Below are 22,291 nucleotides of genomic sequence, written 5' to 3' on the forward strand. Positions count from 1 at the left end.
CGGTCACAAGGAGGAGAAGCCGAGAGGAATCCCTGCAGACAGACCCAGACCCGCCGCCGCTGCCATCCTCGGTCTCCTGCCTGGGGGAGGCGGGAAGGTCCCGTTTATCTCAGACGAAGGGAAAAGGAGCGGGGGCGGGGGAGAGGGAAGCGAAAAGGTAGGCAGGCAGGCAGGCCGGCCGGCCGGCGCGCCTTAGCCAATCAGAAGCCGGCCAGGCTCACACGCGCTGCGGGGCTCTCGCGCCCCTGAGATTCCTTTTTAACGGACGGTCCAGCGGCTACGGGCGCCGCTGCTAACGCCACGCCCACTGCGCGGCCAGCCACGCCCACTGAAAGAAGAGAAGAGCGGCCGCTGCAGCCGCCGCTGGCGCCACGCCCACTGCGCGGGCAGGCCACGCCCACTGAAAGAGAAGAGCGGCCGCGGCACCTGCTGGGGCCACGCCCACTGCGCAGTCAGGCCACACCCACCTGAGCGGAGAAGGGAAAGAGCGAGCTCCGCTCACCGGCCGCGACCCTCTTCACAGACTCCGCGCCTCCGTCTACGCCAAACTGAAATAGCATACGCTTACATACTGTACAACTTACACACGCACGCGCGCATACCCTAGAAAAATTGCTGAGGGTCTTCGTGGAGCTGATATTTCTGCCTGCTGTAGCAATTGCAAGGCGCTGTGCTAGGCGCTGCATGATTTTTAGCTGCATTTTTGTTGCTTCTTTTATTTATTGTATTCCGTGGAGTTCAGATTGTAATCAGTAGCATAGTAGCAAATTCAGAAGTGCAGGGTCCCTTTATGTTAGTCACAGCCACACACTCTCTCCCTTTTTTGCTACTGGGTTGAGAATGAGATCCTTGTTGCTGCCTACTCGGCAACACAAGACATCCCCAACAGCCAATAAACATCAAAGGGAAGAGAGTAAGCTACCCAGAAGAGTCTTCTCAGTGGCTAACTTACCTTCTTTCACTCTGATTGGCTCCAAACAGCAGGAAAGCACAAGGAATCATGTTAGAGGATTCTTCTTAGTGACTAACACACTCCCCTTTCATATTTGTTGGCTCTTAGGATGCTGGAGACATAGGGACCCTGCTCCCAAAAAAGTAAGGGGCCTAAGACTCCCGGAGACCCTGGATGACTACACCCCTGATTGTACTATGATAAAATAAAATGTAAGAAAGAGAAGCAATGTAAAGTACAATTTAAAATCCACATGCACGTGTAACGCGATGGATGTGCAGTTCTTCTGTCTTCAACCACAGGCACGCCACCCATCACCTGAATGAAGCTCATGGACCTCTGAGCTTAGCATTACAGGTGAACCTAGCTCATAGCCAGCCTAAACGTTTGCGAAGGGCACCAAAACTGTAGGGGGGTGGAGAATAAAGTAAATAAATTTAATTTATTAATAAATTTAATTAATCTTTAATAAATGTATACATTAATAAATTTTCAAAAAAATAATTAAATTTAATTATTCATTTTTGGAGGGGGCAAATAGGGGGTCCATTGATGTGCCATGCTGCTTTCATTATTTTGCACATCTTCTTTCACAGCCGTCTATTGTGCAACTGTCTTATTAGCCAAGAGGTGTAGTCCAAAGGAGCCTTTGTAATTGAGAGGAGGGAGCGAGGGGCATCCAAAGACACCTATGCAGAGCTAGTTAAAAGACTGAACTACAACTTCTCTTGTTACTATTGACTACTAGTTATTCAGCCCTCTGCTTGGGAAATTCAGATATCCTATGGCAAAACTTTCCCTAGCTAGTTTCCCCCCTAAAGCAGCAAATCCAGGCAGAACAGCCTCGTGTGTAACAATCCAGAGGTAGCCATCAGGAGGACTGGTTTGTTACTTAAAGTCTTGGACGGTTTAGGTGAGCAGAGTCCGTCTTCCTAAGAAGAGAATCGTGAAGAAGAGAATCTTAAGAAGAGAAGAGAATCTTTTCATTGGCTCCACATTGTTCCGTTTCTGCCACCAAAGCAAAATATCCTGGTTCTGAGTATACAGGATGAAGAATAGGAGCAGACCAAGGCTGGAGACTTATCCAGGGTTCTCAGAGGGATCTTTGGAGGTGCTTGGAAGCTATGGGTCGCAGTTGCCGCTTTCGCTTGGAGGAGGGGGGCACGTTGTCTTGTGGTGAAGATGGCTAGAAAGGTAAAACAGGCGTCATCCCGGGGGGGGGCAGGAGATGGAAACGAAAATATATATATATAAGCAAAAGGAAGCAGAAAGGGATTCTGGCAGGGCTTCCAAGGTTACAGGCAGGAATCCCAAGGAGAAAGCACAGGAACAACATAGGAAGCACCTAATACCGAGTCAGAACATTGGTCCACCTAACTCACTATTGTCAACACTGACTGTCAGCAGCAACTACTATCAGTTGTGCTGACTAGAACTGATGGGGGTGGTATTCCAAAAGATCTGGAGGGCACTCAGTGTAAGGCAGATTCCTTTGTTCCTAAGATCTATGAGAGGCAGCGGTGCTGTTGGGTCATTTTAGAGTCCAGATTCTAAAATGGTCTTATAGGCAGGGGGGCTCTTTAGATGATAATGTGCATTACAATCTGCATAATTTTTTTTCGGGGGGGTGCTTCTGGTCATTCTGCCTCAAAGTCCTGCCCCAATGGCATAATTGATTGGAAAGGCATGCATACACATTGCTTTGTGCTTAGAAATCTTGGGATTTTTATGCCATTACATAACCCCTTCCCCTGGTCTTCATTTCCAGTTGCAAGAGTCTAAATGTGTGTAATTGCCTTAACTCCATATTTGCTTCATGGTCTGCTTGCCTCTCTTCCCTTTCTGCACTCTCTCTCTACTGTCAAATGTGGAATTATTATTTATTTGAGGATCAAATAAATTTTGTGTTAGTGTATAGGGCCCTTAACAGTTTGGAACCAGTTTGGTTGGGAGTCCAGAGTCTGTGAGTTCAAATCCCTGCTTGTGCCTCCTGGGTGCCAAGGGCCAGCTAAAGATCACCCCCAGTGTGAGTGGCTCAGGGGTTATGTGCCCTGCCACCTGTGCAGCCGTGGGCAAGCGGCATAGTCCCAAGGAGCCCAGTTGCCCCCCAGCTGGCAGTTGCAGACAAGGAAGGGGCTGCTTGTGCAGCTGTGGCAAGCTGAGCAGGTCCTAGCCAGCTGGGGAGGACTAGCCTCAGAGAGAGGCAATGGTAAACCCCCTCTGAATACCGCTTACCATGAACACCCTATTCATAGGGTCGCCATAAGTCAGGATCGACTTGAAGGCAGTCCATTTCCATTTTATTTCTGGGATAGCCTTGTCCTTTATGTGCCCACTCGACCGCTTCAATCTGCAAAACTGGCACAATCACATGTGCCACATAATACTTGTTCAGCTCTTGTAAGAAATCATGGCAGCACCTACACTTTGGAACTCCCTGCCTATTGACATCAGGCAGGTGCCTCCTCTATACTCTTTTCGGTCCCTGCTTAAAACATTTTTGTTTCTGCAAGCCTATCATGTAGAAGTTGAGATTAAAACATATTTTTTAGCTTCCTGTTGATTTTAATTATCTTTTTAATGTTTTTAAATACCATCTTTTAACTGTCTTTTATTGACCATGTTAATAGCGACACTCATCAACTTTCATAATCTGAAATGAAGTCTTCCAGTGTGTGTGCGCTCATGCTTATGCAAACACACATAGATTAATTGAGAAACTACTTCCTTATCATGTGTTGAGTGGGAGAATATCAGTCAAATACATATTCCAGTGCAGCATTAAACTGTACTTACAGGAAGAAACTTCCATACATTAAGCCCTCACGTATATTGACTTTGGATTGTATCCACTGTTAATCCTACTCAGAATCAACCCATTCAAATTTATGAGCATGAGTAACTTAAGTCCATTAATTTCATTGGGTTTCCTATGAGTAAAATTTAGTTGAATATGACTCTTACCAATTAAATCCCAGCCCATCTCAAATTATATGAACTCCCAATGTCATTGTGATGCAACTTATCTAAAACTATCATCTTTAGCAGAAAGACAGGAAATGGTGTATGCTGTGATATTTTGCATGATTCCTTGGATGTGTTTTTTCCCCCTTCCTTCGGAATCAACTTGAAGGCAGTATATTTACATTTTTTTCTTGTTTAAAGCAATGATTAGGTCCTTCTCAGGGGAAAAACTTCAAAACATGTAGGCAATGATTTATGGAAGGGCAGGGCTCTCAGCAGCCAGGGATACTGAAGGAGTATTGTTTTTATACACAGATATATTTCTTTAGAGAACTAGAATTTTTCTATTATAAAAATGCCCTCAGCTAAAATTCCTCTCCTTGAGGTTGTCTCCTTGGCCTGGTATCTATGGTGACTGGTAGGCCTAGAATGCTTAGTACAGCTTGACCCTCAGTATGATAAGATAAATGGAACAGAACTTGTACTGAACATCCCAGCTCTCCAAGGTCTGGGACAAAATAACATTATAATGTAGATAGCTCATAGCTGAAATGTGATAGTATTAGAATTACCTGATCGGCTAGAAGTTAATGTACGCAGCGTAACCACTATGTAATCACTGAAAATGAAATGGACTGCTTTCAAGTCGATCCCGACTTATGGCGACCCTATGAATAGGGTTGTCATGGTAAGTGGTATTCAGAAGGGGTTTACCATTGCCTCCCTCTGAGGCTAGTCCTCCCCAGCTGGCTAGGGCCTGCTCAGCTTGCCACAGCTGCACAAGCCAGCCCCTTCCTTGTCCGCAACTGCCAGCTGGGGGGGAAACGGGTCTCCTTGGGACGATGCAGCTTGCCCACGGCTGCACAGGTGGCAGGGCACGTAACCCCTGAGCCACTCACTATGGGGTGATCTTTAGCTGGCCCTTGAAGACACCCAGGAGACACGAGCAGGGATTTGAACTCACAGACTCTGGACTCCCAGCCAGGCTCTCCTCCCCACTGTGCTATACCAGCCCTTGTGTAATCACTATGTAACAGCTATATAATGCTCATGTATAACCCTTGATTGTATATGTTAATGTCTTTGTTCTAAACTGTATAAAAACCCTATACACCCAGTGCCACGTTGCAGAGCTCCACCAAACATCTTGGGAGACTGACTGTGCACACATAACCAATAAAGGCTTACCTTTGCTGCACGCCTGTGTTTTCAGTTTCCTTAAGGACCCCTGGTCCAACAAATCCCCAAATTCCCCGTCAGTACAGCTTCAGCACCTTGGACAGGGCATGCATATGTAGGGGCTGGAAGGGATCTGCTGGTCTTAGCAATATCTGAGTCTTTGAGCACTTGCAGACTGTTGCTATTTTTCGGGTGGGATTCAATCACATCCTGACAAATTCAGGTTGCACAGCAAATTCAGATTGCAAATCCAGGTTGCACAGGTGACCTGTGCTCTACCCGTATGTCAGGACCTAAGTGTTTGACGTGGGCTCTGGCTCTGGCTATAATTGGTCTCCGTGCTTCCACTTTGCCATTCCCAATCGGCATCAGCCACCATTGCCAGTCAAGCCAGTGCAGATTCTTCATCAGTGGTATCGCATGCTGTCAACAAACCAGCTCCAGACTTTGAGGAACTTACCATCCCTTGTGGTGTTAGACAACAAGATGGGCTCCAAGAGTTCTTTAGCCTCTGCTATCAACAAGTCCACAAACTTTGAAGGTGGAAGAGGGGCGTCTGAGGTTCTTCCTGTTTTGTCTTCATCTGCTTGACTGTCAGCTCTTACAAGAAAGGAGAGATCTTTTAAGATTTCCTGGCTGAACAAGCCAGGAAATCCCCTCCCACCCCGGTTCCAGTCTCACCTGAGCCACAAACTCACCAGGTGGCCTTAAGTATGCCACTATGGTAAGGGTTGGGAAGCTTTTTCATCTTGAGGGCCGCATGGGCAAGATTCCTGGGGCCGAATGCCAGTGGTGGGCAGGGCCAAAGCAAAAAAGTGGTCAGGGCAATGAGTATGACTCTCCCCTTTGTACAGGAGGTGACATTCCTGCTGCATAAAAACCAGTCGTTTCTGTACCCCCAGATACACACCTCTCTCCATCCAGGCAAAAGAGAAGCATTATCCCAGCTCAAGGGCACACTCCAGCCAGCTAAAAGCAACTGAGGAGGGCACTGTACAGGGTGTAACCTAGGGGTGGCCGTAGGCCTGGGGAAAGTCCCAAAGGTCAGACACAGAGGACTGGGGGGGGCCCTTCAGCCCTCAGCCCTTAGGTTCCCCATCCCTGAACTGTGACCTCAGCCTTGCTGTCTGCAGTATGGGGGTAACTCTGGTATACCATACAGGGTTGTTGCGAGGATCACTACATGAAGGTCTTTGAAATACCCCATAAGCGCTCTGTGGAAATGCTCAGAATGATCCCTGCTAACCCTTCTCACCTCTTCCCCTCTGGTAATGCGCTGGACATGCTCAAAAGCTGATGGGCATTCTGTGTGAAAAGAGAAACGGAAAGGGGGTGGGCTGTCAGTATTGCAGGAATAGGGATGGGTGAGAATTCCGCTTAAATCGGACTTGAAACCAGATTTTACAAGAGTTCGCACACTCACTCTGTTTACAGAGAGAGCAAACTCAGCAGCTTTCCCCAGCACCAGATTTGCACTGGGCAAGAATGCCACTTCAATACCCCTTTCTGCTCCTTTCATAATGATCTGTGGGCAATCTTACATGAGTTTTTGCTTTGGCTTTACTGATCGGCTGGGGGGGGGATCAAACCAGATAAATTCCTGCATTGAGCAGGGGGTTGGACTCGATGGCCTTGTAGGCCCCTTCCAACTCTACTATTCTATGATTCTATGAAATGTAGAAGTGGGGGGGAGGGGACATGGCCTTCCAGTTTGCCAGAATTAGATCGTATTGGTAACAACAACTGGATCCCTCCCCTATACAGGAAGAAAGCTCCCATCAATTTTAGTGAGGAATGTTTTTTATATGCTTAACCCTTAGCCAGTTCACTGCTCTGGCTACAATCCCAAGAGATGCACATGCCAATCCATAGCAAAAAGCCAATCCATACAAGTCAAAAGTAATTTAAAATCATGCTGATGAGGACCAATGTGAAAATTTAGCTGGAGAAAATTACAGGAAATGAACATGGGGGGGGGGCTTTTCAGATGAGGATTTGCAATGCCTTCCTCCATGTATTTGCTGTCTAGAGGTTAAGGTTCTAAAGCAAGGCCAGCTAACAAGGTGCCCTCCAGGTAAGGCCCATCAACCCTGACCATTGGCCATGCTGGCTGGGGCTGATGGGAGTTGTAGCCCACGACATCTGAAGGCCACTGCCACACTGGCTACTCCTAAAGAGATAAGAGCTGTGGGAGGCTGCAGCTTTCAGGAAATCAGCTGATCCTTGGTGAACTCTGATGAAGTGACCACCTGAAGCAAAGAGAGAGTGTGACCTGCACTAACATGATGTACTCTTCACAGCGTCTGACCTTTTATCCTGTAATTTGTCTGCATTTTCTCCTTTCTGTAACGTTTTGATTTCTTTGTACATCTTTACAGCATAAAGCTCGGGGCTCCTTTGAGAGGAAGGGTGGGATATAAATGCAATAATAAATGCATAAGCTGTTTTAATAATACTACAATAAGGTTTGTGTTGCAGCTATGCCTACAGAGTAGAGGGTGATGATTAGAGATGGATGAGTCTATCGGTTTCAATTCTCTTAGTTTCTCATTGTTCCAGTCTTAAATTCAGGTCTCCACATTTCTACAGCAGTTTGCAATTAAAAAAAATCCTCATGAAAATTCGTCAGCGTTTTAGTGTGCATTTATCCTAACAAACACATTTTTGTATGCAGTTTTAACTAATATAAACATTTTTGCAAGCAATATTCTCAAATATAATGCACAGCTATATGCATACTTCCCCCTAACATGTGCGGTTGTGTACGCACTGTTTGGCTGGAGCCCTGCATCACAAAATTCAGAGAAGTGCAAATTTCAAACCATACCTATGTTTTGGTTTGCATATTGGTTCGAGACAGGCAAATTAGGTAGTTTCTCATTAAAATGCAACCCCCAAAAAATCAAATTTCTTCCCCATCCCTAGTGATAACCTAGGAAAACCCCTGGGCACAAAACAGTCCTTACTCCCACATGGTGGCCTGATCACCCATTGTTTTGATCATGGTGGTATGATCATCCTTCTGGTCCATCATCAAGTGGACCAGATCCCCAGCTTTCAAGGGCTGCTGCAGCTTCGCCACATCACCTGCGCAAAGAGAAGCAGCTTCCTGTTGTAGAGTTCCAAACGTTTCCACGTGATCTCAGATTTCCTCAACTGCCCGTCAGCCAGGGACAAGCGCCTTTTCAGCTCTAGGACATCACTCTGATTTGGAGAGAGAACAAACACAAAACAGGGTAGAAGGATTGGGGCAGAAAGAGGAGGTAACTTGGAGGAAACAGGGTTTCCCAAAGGAGAAAGGCTGGGCGTTTAGGTAGTTTTAAGGACTTCTAAATACAGACATCACTTACCGTCGCTCTTTCAACTTCCACCTTCAGCTCTATGCACTTTGCAAGGGAGAAATACCACTTCATGGCCAACAGGGGAGGACCTTAGAAGCTTTAGGGGTGCCGGGGGAGAACCCTACTATTATTGGGAGTAAAGCACCAATGCTTGTAACAAGGAACCTGAACCAGCAGGGAGTGGTAGACAGAAAGGCAATTCAGGGTAGAAACACACTCCCTGTTCTTCCAGTTCCAGTTCCACCTCTCTCTTCTGAAAATGGGGGTGGGGGGCACACAACACTAGCCAAACCCCTCCCCTTTTTACCATAAAACCTGGTGGAAGCTGCTCGAGTGCATTTTAAAAAAAAAATTCAGCTTCACAGGATTTTGCAACTGATCGGCAGATCAACCGTTCCCCTTTAAGGCGTGGCTAATGGAAACGCTTTGTTCTGGCGACTAGTGTGTTTACAGCCCTATTCTTCCCTCGCTGATTCTTTCCTTTCTCCTCCTTCTCAGCAGCGTGAGGGTCAAGCTTGTGACTCCATAATGGCTACATATATGTCTGTAGTCAGAATGGCTTTATTTCCCAGGAGTAATAAACCTTAAGTTTCTTTATTCTTTCAACAGGCTTACCAGACTATTTGTTTATGCCCTGGGCCGCTATACATCCCAAACTCCAACAGCTACAACAGCAACTTCCTCAGTTCCTGTGAAAATCACACACATAAACTCCCAAAAAGTTAATATTCTACTATATCCTCTCACTGCAGACTGACCTCTGCTTCTGATGCCTGCTTTGTTTTCGTTCCCGTCAGCCGAGTCTTCCGCTCCACAATCTCTGCCTTCAGCAAGTGGATCCCTTCTTCATGGTCTCGCTCTGCACTCTGGGCTTGTCGCTGGGATACCTCTGCCACCTGCAGCTTGTTATGCAGAGTTTGGTTCTCTGAGAGGAAGCCCAGAGCCTTCTGGAATGGGGGGAAGAGAAGGGGATGTTAGACCCCACATAGGGATGGGATCCGTTGCCCGGGGTTGGTTCAAAAGTATTCCGTCAGCCTTACAGGATGGTATCAATTTGAGTTCGTTCTTTGCCTGCTTTTATCGATCCATTTTTTTCACTCAGAAAAAATATTGATATTAATATCAATATTATGAAAGGAAATTTTGATAAATGAAAGGAAATATCAATAAAATTATAGCTCTTAATATTGATATTTTAGAGGCAGATTTTTTTAAAAAAACATTTTTTAAAAGAGCCGCAGAAAATCTATACATAAAAATCCAATCCATAATGATAGAGAATCAGCAAATTAATGGAAAATTCAGTACCAAATCTGAATTGGGTGGAATCCTAACACATTCCTACCTCCACAGTCCATTCACTTTTCCCAAAACCATGTGTTTTTATAACAATATATCCACCACAAAACTCCCAATTGCCAGAGCCAGATTTAAACACAAGTCAAGTAAGTACAGCTTGGAGCTGTACCCATTGACATTAATGCACCTAAGTTAGTCATGGCCATCAACTTGGGAGGGTTTCCTCTGAGCAGGACTAAAACTGGAAAGCACCCCAAATTTCAAGTTGTACATAATGGGTTAAAAAAATATACAGCAAACAAGGAAAACAGAGTCTAAAACAGACATCATTCTGATGTGACAAAAATATACTTAACGGCTATGCTGTTATCTGTGCTTATAAAGATTTGCCTTTAAATGCAAACTGAACCAGATTTCTGACAGCCCATAAATTACCTGCACAACCAATGCCAATGAAATCAAGAGTGCAATCTATCACTCAGCCTTTCACTGACCTGGTTCAGTCTCTGTAGCTCATCTTCCAGGGATTTCTTGTCGCTTTCCACCTCCTTCAGCAGAGACTAGGAACAAAACAATTGCGATGTCACCAATTCACCCATTCAGCCAGGCAATGCATTCCAGAAAAAGGCCTGTCCTGGATAGACCTTGTAACTTCACTGTCCTTTCCTAAAAGGCTTCTCAAGATGTCCTTGGAAGAGTTCCAAGGGCCAGCTAAAGGAGGGCATGGGGTCATAACCATGTCAGATGAAGAACTACCTAACACAGTCCACTCCCCATCCACTGTCTTCGAGAAGGGACATAATCACTAGCATCTCTAGTTAGGGTTGGAAGAGACGCTTGTCTGAAATCCTGGAGAGCCACTGCCAGTCAGTGTACACAATACTGAGCTAGATGGCTCAGTGGTCTGACTCACAATAAGGCAGCTTCCTATGTGTCCTTACATGGCCAGGGTCCATGCTTCAGCTTTTGTGACCTTGATATCAAGACGCTTGGAATCAAACCCACCTGCATGAGCCTCTCACCTTAAACCTCTGGATTTCTTGCTGCAGGTCTGCCATTTCCAGCTGCAGCTGCTCCAGCTGTTCACTGTCATTGCAACTGATGGAGTCACATGCCCGTAAATAAGGATTTCCAGCCGCCATGTTAGCCTGTTGCAACTAAAGCAACAGAGAGTCTTAAGGGACCTTAAACAATTTTATTATGGCATTTCTTTTTCTTCTGACCTGACTCCCCATATCACATGTATATATTCTCCAAACCCAGGATAACACTTCATGGGGCCCATCTGCGCTATACATATATCATCATCATCATCATAGTTTATTTCTATCCCGCCTTTTGGCCAAAAGGCCCTCAAGGTGGCTTACAAAAAATAAACACAAATATAGAAAATACGTATCAATAAAAACAATACAATTTACAAAAATTAAATACCAAGGTAATAACATTATTAAAAAGCAACAATGACAACTTCCAATGAAAATACAATAACAAATCACACTTTCCTAATAAATTCCTAACAATTAGACAATGTCTACTAGTTCTTTCATCAATATGTTGACCTCAAAACATGATATCACTAAGGAGTCTTGCTGGTACAGCGCCTGCCAGTCCTAATACAGGAAAAAGAGCAGGATATAAAAGAGTATCACACCTCTTTAAATAGTCATGGCTTCCACCACAGATTCCTGGGAACTGTCCTTTGTTCAGGGTGCTGAGAGTGTTAGGAGACCCCCTATTCAGCTCACAGAGCTACCATTCCCAGAGTTCCCTGGGAAGAGGGACTGAATGTGAAACCACAGGATTTTAGCTCTGTGAGAGGAATAGGGGTCTCCTAACCACTCTCAGCACCCTTAAGAAACTGCAGTTCCCAGGATTCTTTGGGGGAAGCCATGGCTGTTTAAAGTGGTGCGTCTTCTCCATAAGAACTAATCCAGGAGGATTATGGCCAACATTTTAGAGGAGATAATCCTGTTGGAAATGGAGATTATTTGGGTGGGATCTTGTGGCCTTGTGACCTTACCTCGGGAGACCTCATGTGGACTCTCAACCTGCAAGAGCCCAGGCCGTTCCCCACGGCCTTGGTGGGCAAGGAATGGATGCTGTTGTGAGCCGAGAGTCCAGGGTGCAACTGGCCTCTTCTGGGAATAAAGGCCACTTCAGTGTTTCCCTCATGTCTTAAAAAGAAAAGAGCAACTTGTTTAAGACTAGCAGCCTCATATTTGCCATTGCTTGGGAATGCTCCAATGCCAAACGTTCAGTGTCATTTTGAAATCAGTGGTTAAAATCAGAGCCATTTTGAAAAGTTCAGCCTGCCATCTGGATTCAAAATGGCATCCAGCTGTATCCAAACATAGACAAAACACCTGTTCCTTGACCTCAGGAACCATCATGCAAAATTTGGTTACGATATCTGAAGAGGTGTCCAAATGGACAGCAAACAACAACTTTCCAGAATATATTTGTAGATTTTTGCATGTTCAGAAAATAAGGGGCCGTGCTTTCTTCATTTTAGAAGCCACGCCTACATTTGGCCCTCTCACATACAGCCTCTTCCCTGTGGACACCGTCTCACACGTGTGGGTGTGTGTTGCAGCTTCAAGGATTATGGAATTTTAAGAATTACTGTTTTACATTTTAAAATTTTTGTTTTAAATTGTTTTTAAAATATGTGTTTTAAATTGTATATTTGTTTTAATGTTTTTGATTGCTGTAAACCGCCCAGAGAGCTTCGGCTATGGGGCGGTATACAAGTGCAATAAATAAATAAATAAACAAATAAATAAATAAAATCTCCTTCCTTAGGAAGGAGAAAAAGAGGTCAGACAAGCACAAGATAAGGATGCTTACCATGGGAATGCATTTGGATCACCTGGAGACAACTTCTCTACAGGGACTTTAAAAAAAAAAAGCAGTGAGCTTGCCCTAGCCACAATGGGGTCAACATTGTGATTGGGAAGTGAAGCAGGTGGCAGCTTTGGCTATTTCAGCTCTGTTCGAGACAATCCACTGCATTCCTTCCAACACAAAAGGGCTCCTGAAAAGTCTCCCTTACCTACATTTTGTTTTTGCAAGTATCCTTTTAGCCTCTTCATATGTGGCACCCACCAACGAGTCTTTATTGATGGCGATGAGCTGGTCGCCTGCCCGGAGGCGTCCGTCCTGTAAGAGTGCAGAGAAAGAAGGTCTCTGTGACATCAAGCTTAATGGAATATGTTGCCCTTGTAGATCTCGGCAGGCAGGAGGAGGGGGACAAAAGTAGAATGAGTTGGCTCTGCCAGCCATTGGAGCTGGGCTCCACCTACTGTTGGTCTTTCAGCCTTCTGCCCTACGAGTCTCAATGAGCACCAGCCACTACAGGCAGTGTCAGTCTGAAGCTACCCAAAGGCTCCACTCACCCTGTAGCAGTCACCTTCTGGTTGCAGCTCCTGGACGTAAACCATGGGCCCATCCGGCCTGTTGGCCCCTCCACCAATGGTCAGCCCCAACCCAAAGGATTTTGCTATGGAGATGCTCTGGATCCCAGAATCAATGGAACAACTGCAAGGAAAGAGGATAGCAAGTTAGCAGAAGGTATTACGAAGATTCCAGCTGAATCAGACAAAGGTCCTGCATTCGGCAAGAGCCTGCCACTAGGAACATAGGAAGCTGCTTTAAACCGACTCAGACCACTGTCCCATCTAACTCAGTAGTGTCTACACTGACTGGCAGTGGCTCTCCAGGGTTTCAGGTGGGGAGTCTCTCCCAGCCCCACCTGGGGAAGCCAGGGATTGAACTTTGGACCTTCTGCATGCAAAGCAGATGCTCTACCACTGAGCTCCCAATTCTGCCTCTAAGAATCACACAAGCAGGACATGACAGCAATAGATCTCCTGTATTGTTTCTCACCAGCATCTGGAAGGGGCCTATAAGGCCATCAAGTCCAACCCCCTGCTCAGGGCAGGAATCCAACCTAAAGCATAATTGACAGATGACTGGTCCAGCTGCCTTTGATAGCAATAGCCTGCCTTTGAGGAGGGAGGTTACCTAGATACCTATCATGGCTATCAGTCAGAGGCAAATCACGCTCAGTCTGCAAATTCACCTAAGTAGCCTTTTGGCTCTGGCAGGCCTCATGGTGCTGAAAGAATCTCCAAGAATCTAAAGGGAAAGGGGAAAGGAGAAGCAGCGGCAGCCTCAGAAACACAGCTGTTAGATGAACCCACAGGGACAATGCCCTCCGTCCCGGGGCCCAGGATGTGGCATGGCCACCCTCTGACTCGGAAGACTCCACTATAGAAGACCCTGAACCTTCCCCATTTTGTCATAATAGGAGATAAATGGACCATGCCGGGTCTCTTCAAGCAGAACAGGATTTTGCTGCATGGGTGGGGCTAACAACCGGGCAAGACTTGGCGCTGGTGCTAGTTTGTTCCTGGCTGGAGCAACCTCAGAGCGGCATGCTCACTGGAGCACTCTGCCCAATCTGTGTATTCAGCCTGAATCCCACCGTGCCTTGAATCCTGCCTGAGCCTTGCCTTGTCTTACACATTGGCTGGGCTTTGTCTTGCCACACAGCAGAGCAGCACAGCCCATTTAAAAGCTCTCCACTGTCAAACAAAACAAAACTCCATGCTAGTGGAAAGTTAACACACCAGGAAAAAAGCTAAGCTAAAACCCTTGTCCCCTCATATGCCAGTTATGCACATGAAACCAAATGTAGAAGGTGAGCATGTCATGGGGTGCATCCGTCCCTATGGAAGGCACATCTGCCTCAAAAATGATTCGACAGGTTGTGTGAGGAGGTTGTCTGCACATAAGCGCTCCCACCATCCAGGATGCTCCATATCAGAAGAGGCGTAGGAGCACATAATAAAGGTGGTCCAACAGGATTGAAACCAACTGTTATGCTTCACAAGAGCAACGCAGTACATACTGTGAGGCTGGGTGTGGTGCATGCCCTGGATTTCCGATCAGTGGGCCATGGGAATTTGCCGGACTCAGCAGCAAAGGACTCTGGGAATGAGACGAGGACCCTGAGGAGGTGCTTTCCAAATACCTGCCTGAAGAACAAAGACAAGGACAGTACCAGAGCTTGGAAGTAATTAGTTACAAAAAAACCAATTACTTGTAATTTATTACTTTTTTGAGGAAAGACTGGGTAATTTCTTTACATTTTGATTGTATCTGGAGTAATTTTATTACTTTTGAGGAGTAATTGCAATGTTTCCAACATTACATTTGGGCATTGCTGGGGGTTGCACTTGGTTAGATGTGCAAAGATCTGAGCAGTGGCCTCTGCCTCCCTCCCCACCTCCCTTACCAGCGGAGACACCACCACAGCTATCTTATGGATACAAGGAATTATTCTATGCTTGTGGGTGGTTATTTTTAATGTTGTTTTAGGCTACTTAGGTGTGCAGCAGCCAAGGCCAGCACCTTGTAGGCACTCTAGTGTTGTTGTTTAAGTAACTTAACTGTAATTGTAGTTATTAGTTTTGAGTAATGGGGTTCCTACTGGAAGGAAGGTCAGGAAATAAATAAACCAATAAAGAAAGGAAGGAAGGAAGGTAAATGAATCAATTTCTTTCAGAACAATTGTAATTGTAATGCTAATTTATTCCTTTTGGGGGCCATGTAACAGTAATTGTAATTTATTCCCTTTAAAAAGTAATCTTCCAAGCTCTGGACAGTAGTTGGAAACGAACAAGATACTTCCCTGGATAGCAACAAGTTTTGCTGGAATACTACACTTGTTGGAAGTGGGGTAAGAGCAACTCTCATTTAGCTTCTTTAGTGTGTATTCCACAAGGAAGATAGAGTTAGGGTCCTCCAGCTGGCTAGACTTGCCTACCTTTACATTGCTGGTCTCTACCTAACTTCCTTCCGTTGTAAACTGATATGCTCAGGGAAGCTTATCTGCCCCTCCTTCCTTTATTTTATTTATTTTATTATACTTGTATACCGCCCCATAGCCGAAGCTCTCTGGGCAGTTTACAGTAACTAAAAACATTAAAACAAATCTTATAAAAACAATTTAAAACACAATTTAAAAATTTAAACAGTATAAAACAGTATTGTCTTCTTCTTCGACCGTCCGAGGAGAGAGGAGACACCTCTGTCTTCTCTCTCTCTCCTGAGCCATGAGGGCAACACCCATGTCTGGGCACTGCACCTCCAGCTTAGTCAGTTAGTTAGAACTAGGTATGCCTTTCCTATCTACTATGTATTTCTATAAATAAAGTAGCTTTTCTTATTTTACTAAGTCTTACTCAGATTGTTTATGGAGCTGAGGTTTGGGGACACGCTAACTTTTCTTCTTTAGAGTCAGTCCAGAATTCCTTTTTAAGATCCATGCTGGCTGTCCCTCAAGGCACTCCAGGAGCTCAATTGCGGATAGAAACTGGACTCCACACATTGGAATCTGCGGTTCATGGGCCCTTGCCCTTTATTGGCTCAAGTTGGCCTGCATGCCCGACTCACGACTCCCCAAGAAATGTTTAGTCGAACAGATACAAAACCCATCCACATTTACGTGGTTTAAACAGACCAAGACAATACTTTCTGTCTATGGAATAAGTATTGATTCTTTCCCCTCAAATACATCAAAGAGAGTGAAGCATCTTTTAAGGGAAAGAATCTACCTTTATTCCAGAAGATGGGATTTGTATTTTATAAATCATTCGAACTTCTTCCCGTGGTATTCATTGTTTAAAACAAGTTCCGGTATGGAACAATATTTCACCTTTTTAACTTCTGGCTCCTTGAGAAAATCGTTTACATCATTGCGCTTTCAAACTATGCACACGGCCATTCTCAAAGGGAGATATGCAAAAGTTCCTATTGACCAACGAGTCTGTCCCTGTCTCTCTGGGGCCATAGAAGATGTTGCACATTACCTCCTTAATTGCACCCTGTATAATGCTCCAAGACTCAATTTTCTCTCTTCTATTCTTATATCACTGTCAAACCGATCTACCCTGGAGCAAATTTGTATACTTCTTGCCGGGGTTGATATTTATCTAACCACTCAAGTAGCGAAATTTGCCCTGGCGGCAGGCAAAATCAGAGCTAGATTGCATAAAAATCCATCTTAAATTTTACCTACGTAGTTTTTAAATGATTTAATATCTATGGTTCTAATTTTTAGTTTGTTTTAACTCCGTTTGTCCAGGCTAATGTTATATATTAAGTACATCACTATTTTTGATATTTAATTTCGTTTATACGTAATTTTTTATGTATATTGTGACGGCCAATGGCTATGAACAATAAAAGTACTACTACTAAGTCTTAAGTCTTAGTGGGTAAAAGCCTGGGGTAAATACCTTCTTAGGTAAACACACACACTGGCACACATGCAGCTCAGACCGCTAAGGATCTCTGCTCGTATTTACTTAACACTGAGAATGGAGAAAGGGCTTGAAGATGGGCACTCCTCCTCTGTCCCATAGCCTCCCTTCCTGGTGTGCTCCCTGCACTAGTGGCCCAGCGACATGCAATGGGAGGCATCCGGTTCCTCTGGCTAGTGAGGGTCTGAGCGCCGGCTTACAGCAGGAAATATAAGGCGGCATCATTTTCCATTCAGCCCTGTTTTCCTCACATGCACCACTGCTTCTGTTCTGCTGCAGTTCATCTTCCACCCAGACCTATGCGATTTGTCTCGCTGTCTGCTGTGGCAAAATTACGTGACTTACATAGTTGATATAATTAATTCTGTAAATTACATTGGCATTGTGTTCTTTCCGCCCTGTTCATTTCAAAGCAAATGGTGATGGTGGTGGGAGACATAATCAGTTACGTATCATTTACAGACAGACAGCAACAGCAGTGAATACCACTTGTACTCACTGGGTTGCTTTCTGTTTTGGACACGGGATGGAAAAGCAAACACCAGCAATTCCACTCCCATTTTCATCAGAATTCTCTGATTCTACCCTACAAGTTCTGGGGGTCCAGGAGGCTCTTCTGGGGGCTCCTGTCTGCTAGCCTCAGTTACAGTGGCACCCTTCCATCCCAGAGTCAGCTCAGAGCCCTGAACTTATTCTGCCTCCTCAGCTGGTGCACGGACTGTGTCTGGATTGCTGCTGGATTTAGGGGTCATGGAAGGCAGCAGGCCTCTTACACAGTCACAGCATACTCAGAGAAACCTCACTAGAAGCACCACTGCCACGCTCCACTTCCGCCCCGGCTGTGGGGGCTGAAAGTGGGACACTGCAGAGGCCATCCACACAGCACGTATTAACTATGGGCATGCTATTTTTATTTTTTTTAATTTATTATTACATCAGTATCCCACCTTTCTTCCAAGGAGCTCAAGGTGGCGTACAAACACGGCTCTCCCCATCCTGATTTTATCCTCACAACAACCCTGTGGGGTAGGTTAGGCTGAGGGACAGTGACTGGCCCAAGGTCACCCAGTGAACTTCATGACCAAGCGGGGATTTGAATGCTGGTCTCTCAGGTCCCAGTCCAACACTCTAACCACTACTCTCACCATTTTGTTTTTCTGTCCTCTTTCTTCCCCACCAGCATTTAACAGTTCAGGTCCCTTGAGACTAGAAATACTCACCCCCACCATGGAGAACCGGTGAACTGCATGCAGAGCCCATGTTGGTATGAGAGCCATATTTTTCCAACAGCTCCGAGAATTCCCTCCTAACCAAGGACAAGAAAGCTAGTTAGTTCAGCTGCCCACCCCCAAATATTTTTTTTTCCAAAATACACAGGTGGATTGGCTTGATGTTTCAAAACTACACCTAATGGAAACAAAAGTGAAGTTTTCCCCAACATTTGTTTAACTTTTTAAAAGTAGGCTTTCTGGGAGCATGAAAAAGAACAGCCCTCACAAATAATCTTACATCCGGCTGATAATTTTAAAGGCAATAAGGTTAAATTAAGAAACCCAGTTCTATGCATCCTGTTATTCTAAAACCTTCTCACCTGCTGCTCTTTGGAAGTTTTTCCAGAGCTTGGAAAAGTTACTTTTTGAACTACAGCTCCCATCAGCCCCAGCCAGCATGGCCACTGGATTGGGCTGATGGGAGTTGTAGTTCAAAAAAGTAACTTTTCCAAGCTCTGTTGGACTACAAGTCCTATCAGCCCCAACCAGCACAGGAAAAACAGGAAGAGCACTTCCTCACTTTCCCAATCTTTTCTCCATATTTTCAAATCAGTTTGAGCATTTTATTAAAAAGTCCTCATGAAAAATTGTTAGCATTTCGTGCCAGTTTCTCCTACACATTTTTATGCCGTTTTGCACAATACACACATTTTTGCAAAGCCCATTTCTGCTGATGTTGTGCATTTTTGTATGCTAGTGTCCTGAAAATATGCATTTTTATGCACACTTTCCCCTACGCGGAGAACTGTGCTGCAACAATCAGACACGCGTGCATGTCAATGAAATTGGGATGTTTAAGTATGTATATTGTTCTGGAAAGTGCACTTTAGATAGGTTCATGTTTAAATGAGAACTGAATCTAAGTTCTCTCCCCTTCCCTAGTCATGAGTCTCGCTTGCTCACACACTCCTGAAACGCAGATGCATAGTCCAAGACATCCTAATTACTGTCAAGGCCAGGGGGCAAATGAGCTTTGATGCAATGAGGAACCACTTCTACAGTTTGAACTTTTGGTCATGCCCTGGAGACCTACAGAGAGTAGAGGAAGATTGGCCTGGCCTGCCGTCGTTTGCCTCCAGTTGGCCGAGTCATTCATGATGCTCCAACAGCTGGCCTGACAATGACAGAACTGATAGGAAGGAGGGAAGTGATTTGGACATCTCACCAGCCCAGGCCACCACATCTGCATCAGAAAAGCACCCCTGACCCTAAGTGAAGAGGAGGAGGGTTACTCCTCCAAGCTCAAGGATATGGCTGAAAGATAACAAGGGATAAATAAAAATATAATAATAATGCTAAAAAGGTTGGTATACAGTAGCCTCTTGTCCAGAGTATAGGTTGCACAACAGGACAATCAGATGCTATGGCACCCCATTTCTTTTAAAGCATTCCATAGTTTTTCATGATCTACACAATCAAACGCTTTGCTGTAATCTATAAAGCACAGGGTGATTTCCTTCTGAACTTCCTTGGTCTGTTCCATTATCTGATGTATGGTTGTGATATGATCTCTAGTACCTCTTCCCTTTCTAGATCCAGCTTGGACAGCTGGCATTTCTCACTCCATATATGGTAAGACCCTTTGTTGTAGAAGAACCAAATATATGAGACTCCAATTACAGCCCAAGAGTCCCTCTAGAATAGCCTCCTTCCTGTTTTCCTGTAGCAGGCAATCAGATGCTTCTTAGACACCTGAAGGGGGGAAGCAACAGCCCTCTGATTTATCTCTAGCACCTCTTATTCAGAGGTATACTGCTTCTGAAGAGGGAGGCTCTGTGTGCACCATGTTTGGGAGAGGTTCTAAACAGCCAGCAGCTAAAATGAGAACCAGTCCCTGGGTTGTATCCACATAGGCGAAATCACTTAGTGGTTTGCTTGTTGCGTTGGTGGAACCTTGTTGCGAAGGGGAACAAATACAAGAATATTGGCAAAGACGGCTGTGGAATGAACTGCACCACAAGAATCAGTTGTTGTGCAACAAGAACCGCCTGTTGCACAAGGGAAAACACAAGTACATCCCTGAAGATTGTTGCATAACGGGTTGCACAACAACGACCAGCTGCTGCCCAACAAGCTTCTGTAAGCGCAACCGTTGCAATGGATTATACTGTTGTGCAAACTGTGAACTCTGCCATCCACTAGCGCAAGGCCTGCTGCACTAGCGTACCGAGAATGTTCGATATTCATTTAAAAAAAGTAAACCCTGTTAGCTGAAACACACACACACTTTACTATTAGGCAGAGGGAGGGAGCTGCCTCAGGCATGTTGGGGCCTAGGTTGCATGGACAGACATGTATGGCCACACAAAGTATGGCAAAGCTATGTCTCCCACATGGTGTCCCCTGCACCCTCCTGTGCAGTGGAGGATTCTGGCCAGTTGCCAGTTTTGGAGGAAGATTGGAATGGGGCATGGTTGCCATCTTACCACAGACAGCAAACTGTCTTGAACCAGCCCTGCACACTAGGAATGGGAGAAAAATTCAATTCAGTTTGCATTTCAAGCTCAGTCTCTCAAAATTCACACTTTCTGAAACAATATGAGAAATGAAACACCGCCATCCTTCAAAATGCATACTTATCCAAATTTTGTGATATGGTTCTCCAACCAAGCAATGTTTACAAAAATGCATACATTAGAAGGAAATGTGCATAAAAATGAATATATTAGTGGAAATAACATACAAAACTGCATTATGTCGGAGAAATTGCTTGCAAAAATTTGTACCGTAGTCAAAAAGGCATACAAAAATGCATTTAGTAGGAGAAATTCACACTAAAATAATGAGGAATTTTCATGAAGCCTTTTTCAACACAAACTGCTGTCATGGACCCCAAGGAGGACCCCTGGCAAGGTTGGGAGAATGGAAAGTGGGATACAGACATTGGGGAGAACGCTACCAGCGCTAAAACGAATGGGTTACAGAGGGGATCTCTCCTGAAGCCTGAAAGCTGGCTGGTAGAGTTGCTGAGAAGGTTCTGCCAGCCTTTCCTCAGTCCAGCTGGCTGGTGGGAACTTCAAGGCCAGGCACAACAGTTGAAGAGATAAGCCCTCACGAACACTGTGGAATGTCTCCGGGGGCAGAAAATGAAAGTAATTCAGCAGAGGACCAAGTTCAAGGATCTAGTTTTGGTGTGCAAAGCCCTATGCAGCTTGGGACCAGGATGCCTGAAAGATCGTCTTACTCCTTATATACCCAGTTGATCACTATGCTCTGCAGGTGAGGGCCTCCTGCAGATACCATCTTATCAGGAGGTCTGTTCTACAGAATATAGGAAGAAGACCTTTAGTGCTGTGGCACTGACCCTTTGGAATTCTCTCCCCCTTAAACGTTAGACATGTGCCATCTCTGTTATCTGTTTGGTGCCTCCTGAAGACCTTCCTCTTTCAACAAGCCTTTTAAGTAGAGACCTTATCCCAGTCTGTGTCTGTGTTGGAATTGCTTTTTTAAATGTTTTTAAATGTCCAAGGGCATCAAGTGCAATCTGGACCCAGTCGCTGTGCTGGCCTGGAGCTGATCTGCAATTGGGCTCCATCAGCCTACAGTGACCACCTTCTGCTGCAGCTGTCCTGAGCAGGCAGGCTGCAGATGCAGAAGTGGCTCCACCCCCCTACAAAGCCCCACCCCACACAGCAAGGTGAGGGTTTGGATTGTGCCCTAAAGATGTTTTCATTGATTGATGGCCCTAATTGCTAAAGTGACTCATAATAGACACTGAGCACGTATGCATGCGCACGTGCGCACGCGCACACGCACACACACATCTACACATACATGTTGTTGTTATTATTATTATTAGCATTTATTAGTTGCTTTTTTCCAAAAATAGGACTCAAAGCAACTTTCAAAACGGAAAACAAAAACGCAGTGCATATGAAATAGCTTACAGCAAGTCAAACAATGGCAAAAACAATTTCAAGCAAAATAATACAACAACAATAGAAAAAGTAACAA

General features: G+C 45.0%; 2 protein-coding genes across 3 annotated transcripts in view; both read right to left on the minus strand.

The window, feature by feature from the left end:
• Nucleotides 1-304, minus strand: part of SEC14L5 (SEC14 like lipid binding 5) — a 49,793-nt gene extending 49,489 nt beyond the window's left edge. The window contains exon 1 of the mRNA XM_061599898.1: nucleotides 1-304. The gene's annotated coding sequence lies outside the window, so the exon portion shown is untranslated.
• Nucleotides 305-1,487: 1,183 nt separating this feature from the next.
• Nucleotides 1,488-13,202, minus strand: LOC133371829 (syntaxin-binding protein 4-like). 2 transcript variants are annotated; one of them, XM_061599674.1, is made up of 9 exons: nucleotides 13,134-13,202; nucleotides 12,791-12,897; nucleotides 10,758-10,892; nucleotides 10,230-10,295; nucleotides 9,195-9,383; nucleotides 8,183-8,299; nucleotides 6,351-6,400; nucleotides 5,556-5,695; nucleotides 1,488-2,138 (listed from the first exon to the last, which is right to left on the minus strand). In XM_061599674.1, exons 3-9 carry the CDS (start codon nucleotides 10,875-10,877, stop codon nucleotides 1,936-1,938), a joined length of 885 nt encoding a protein of 294 aa, XP_061455658.1. In that variant the 5' UTR covers nucleotides 10,878-10,892; nucleotides 12,791-12,897; nucleotides 13,134-13,202; the 3' UTR covers nucleotides 1,488-1,935. The 2 variants fall into 2 exon arrangements, with proteins under 2 accessions (XP_061455658.1, XP_061455657.1); XM_061599673.1 differs by lacking the exons at nucleotides 12,791-12,897; nucleotides 13,134-13,202 and adding an exon at nucleotides 11,759-11,816.
• Between the last annotated feature and the right edge of the window lie 9,089 nt (nucleotides 13,203-22,291).

Source organism: Rhineura floridana, chromosome 17, assembly GCF_030035675.1.
Source record: "Rhineura floridana isolate rRhiFlo1 chromosome 17, rRhiFlo1.hap2, whole genome shotgun sequence".
Taxonomy (NCBI): domain Eukaryota; kingdom Metazoa; phylum Chordata; class Lepidosauria; order Squamata; family Rhineuridae; genus Rhineura; species Rhineura floridana.

Excerpts from the sequence above, each read along its gene's own strand:
- LOC133371829 (XM_061599673.1), bottom strand. Across the intron at positions 8,300-9,194 it reads AGCAGGCATCAGAAGCAGAG|AGTGATGTCCTAGAGCTGAA; the intron begins GTCAGTCTGCAG and ends TCTCCAAATCAG. Across the intron at positions 2,139-5,555 it reads GTCTAACACCACAAGGGATG|CCATCTTCACCACAAGACAA; the intron begins GTAAGTTCCTCA and ends TTACCTTTCTAG.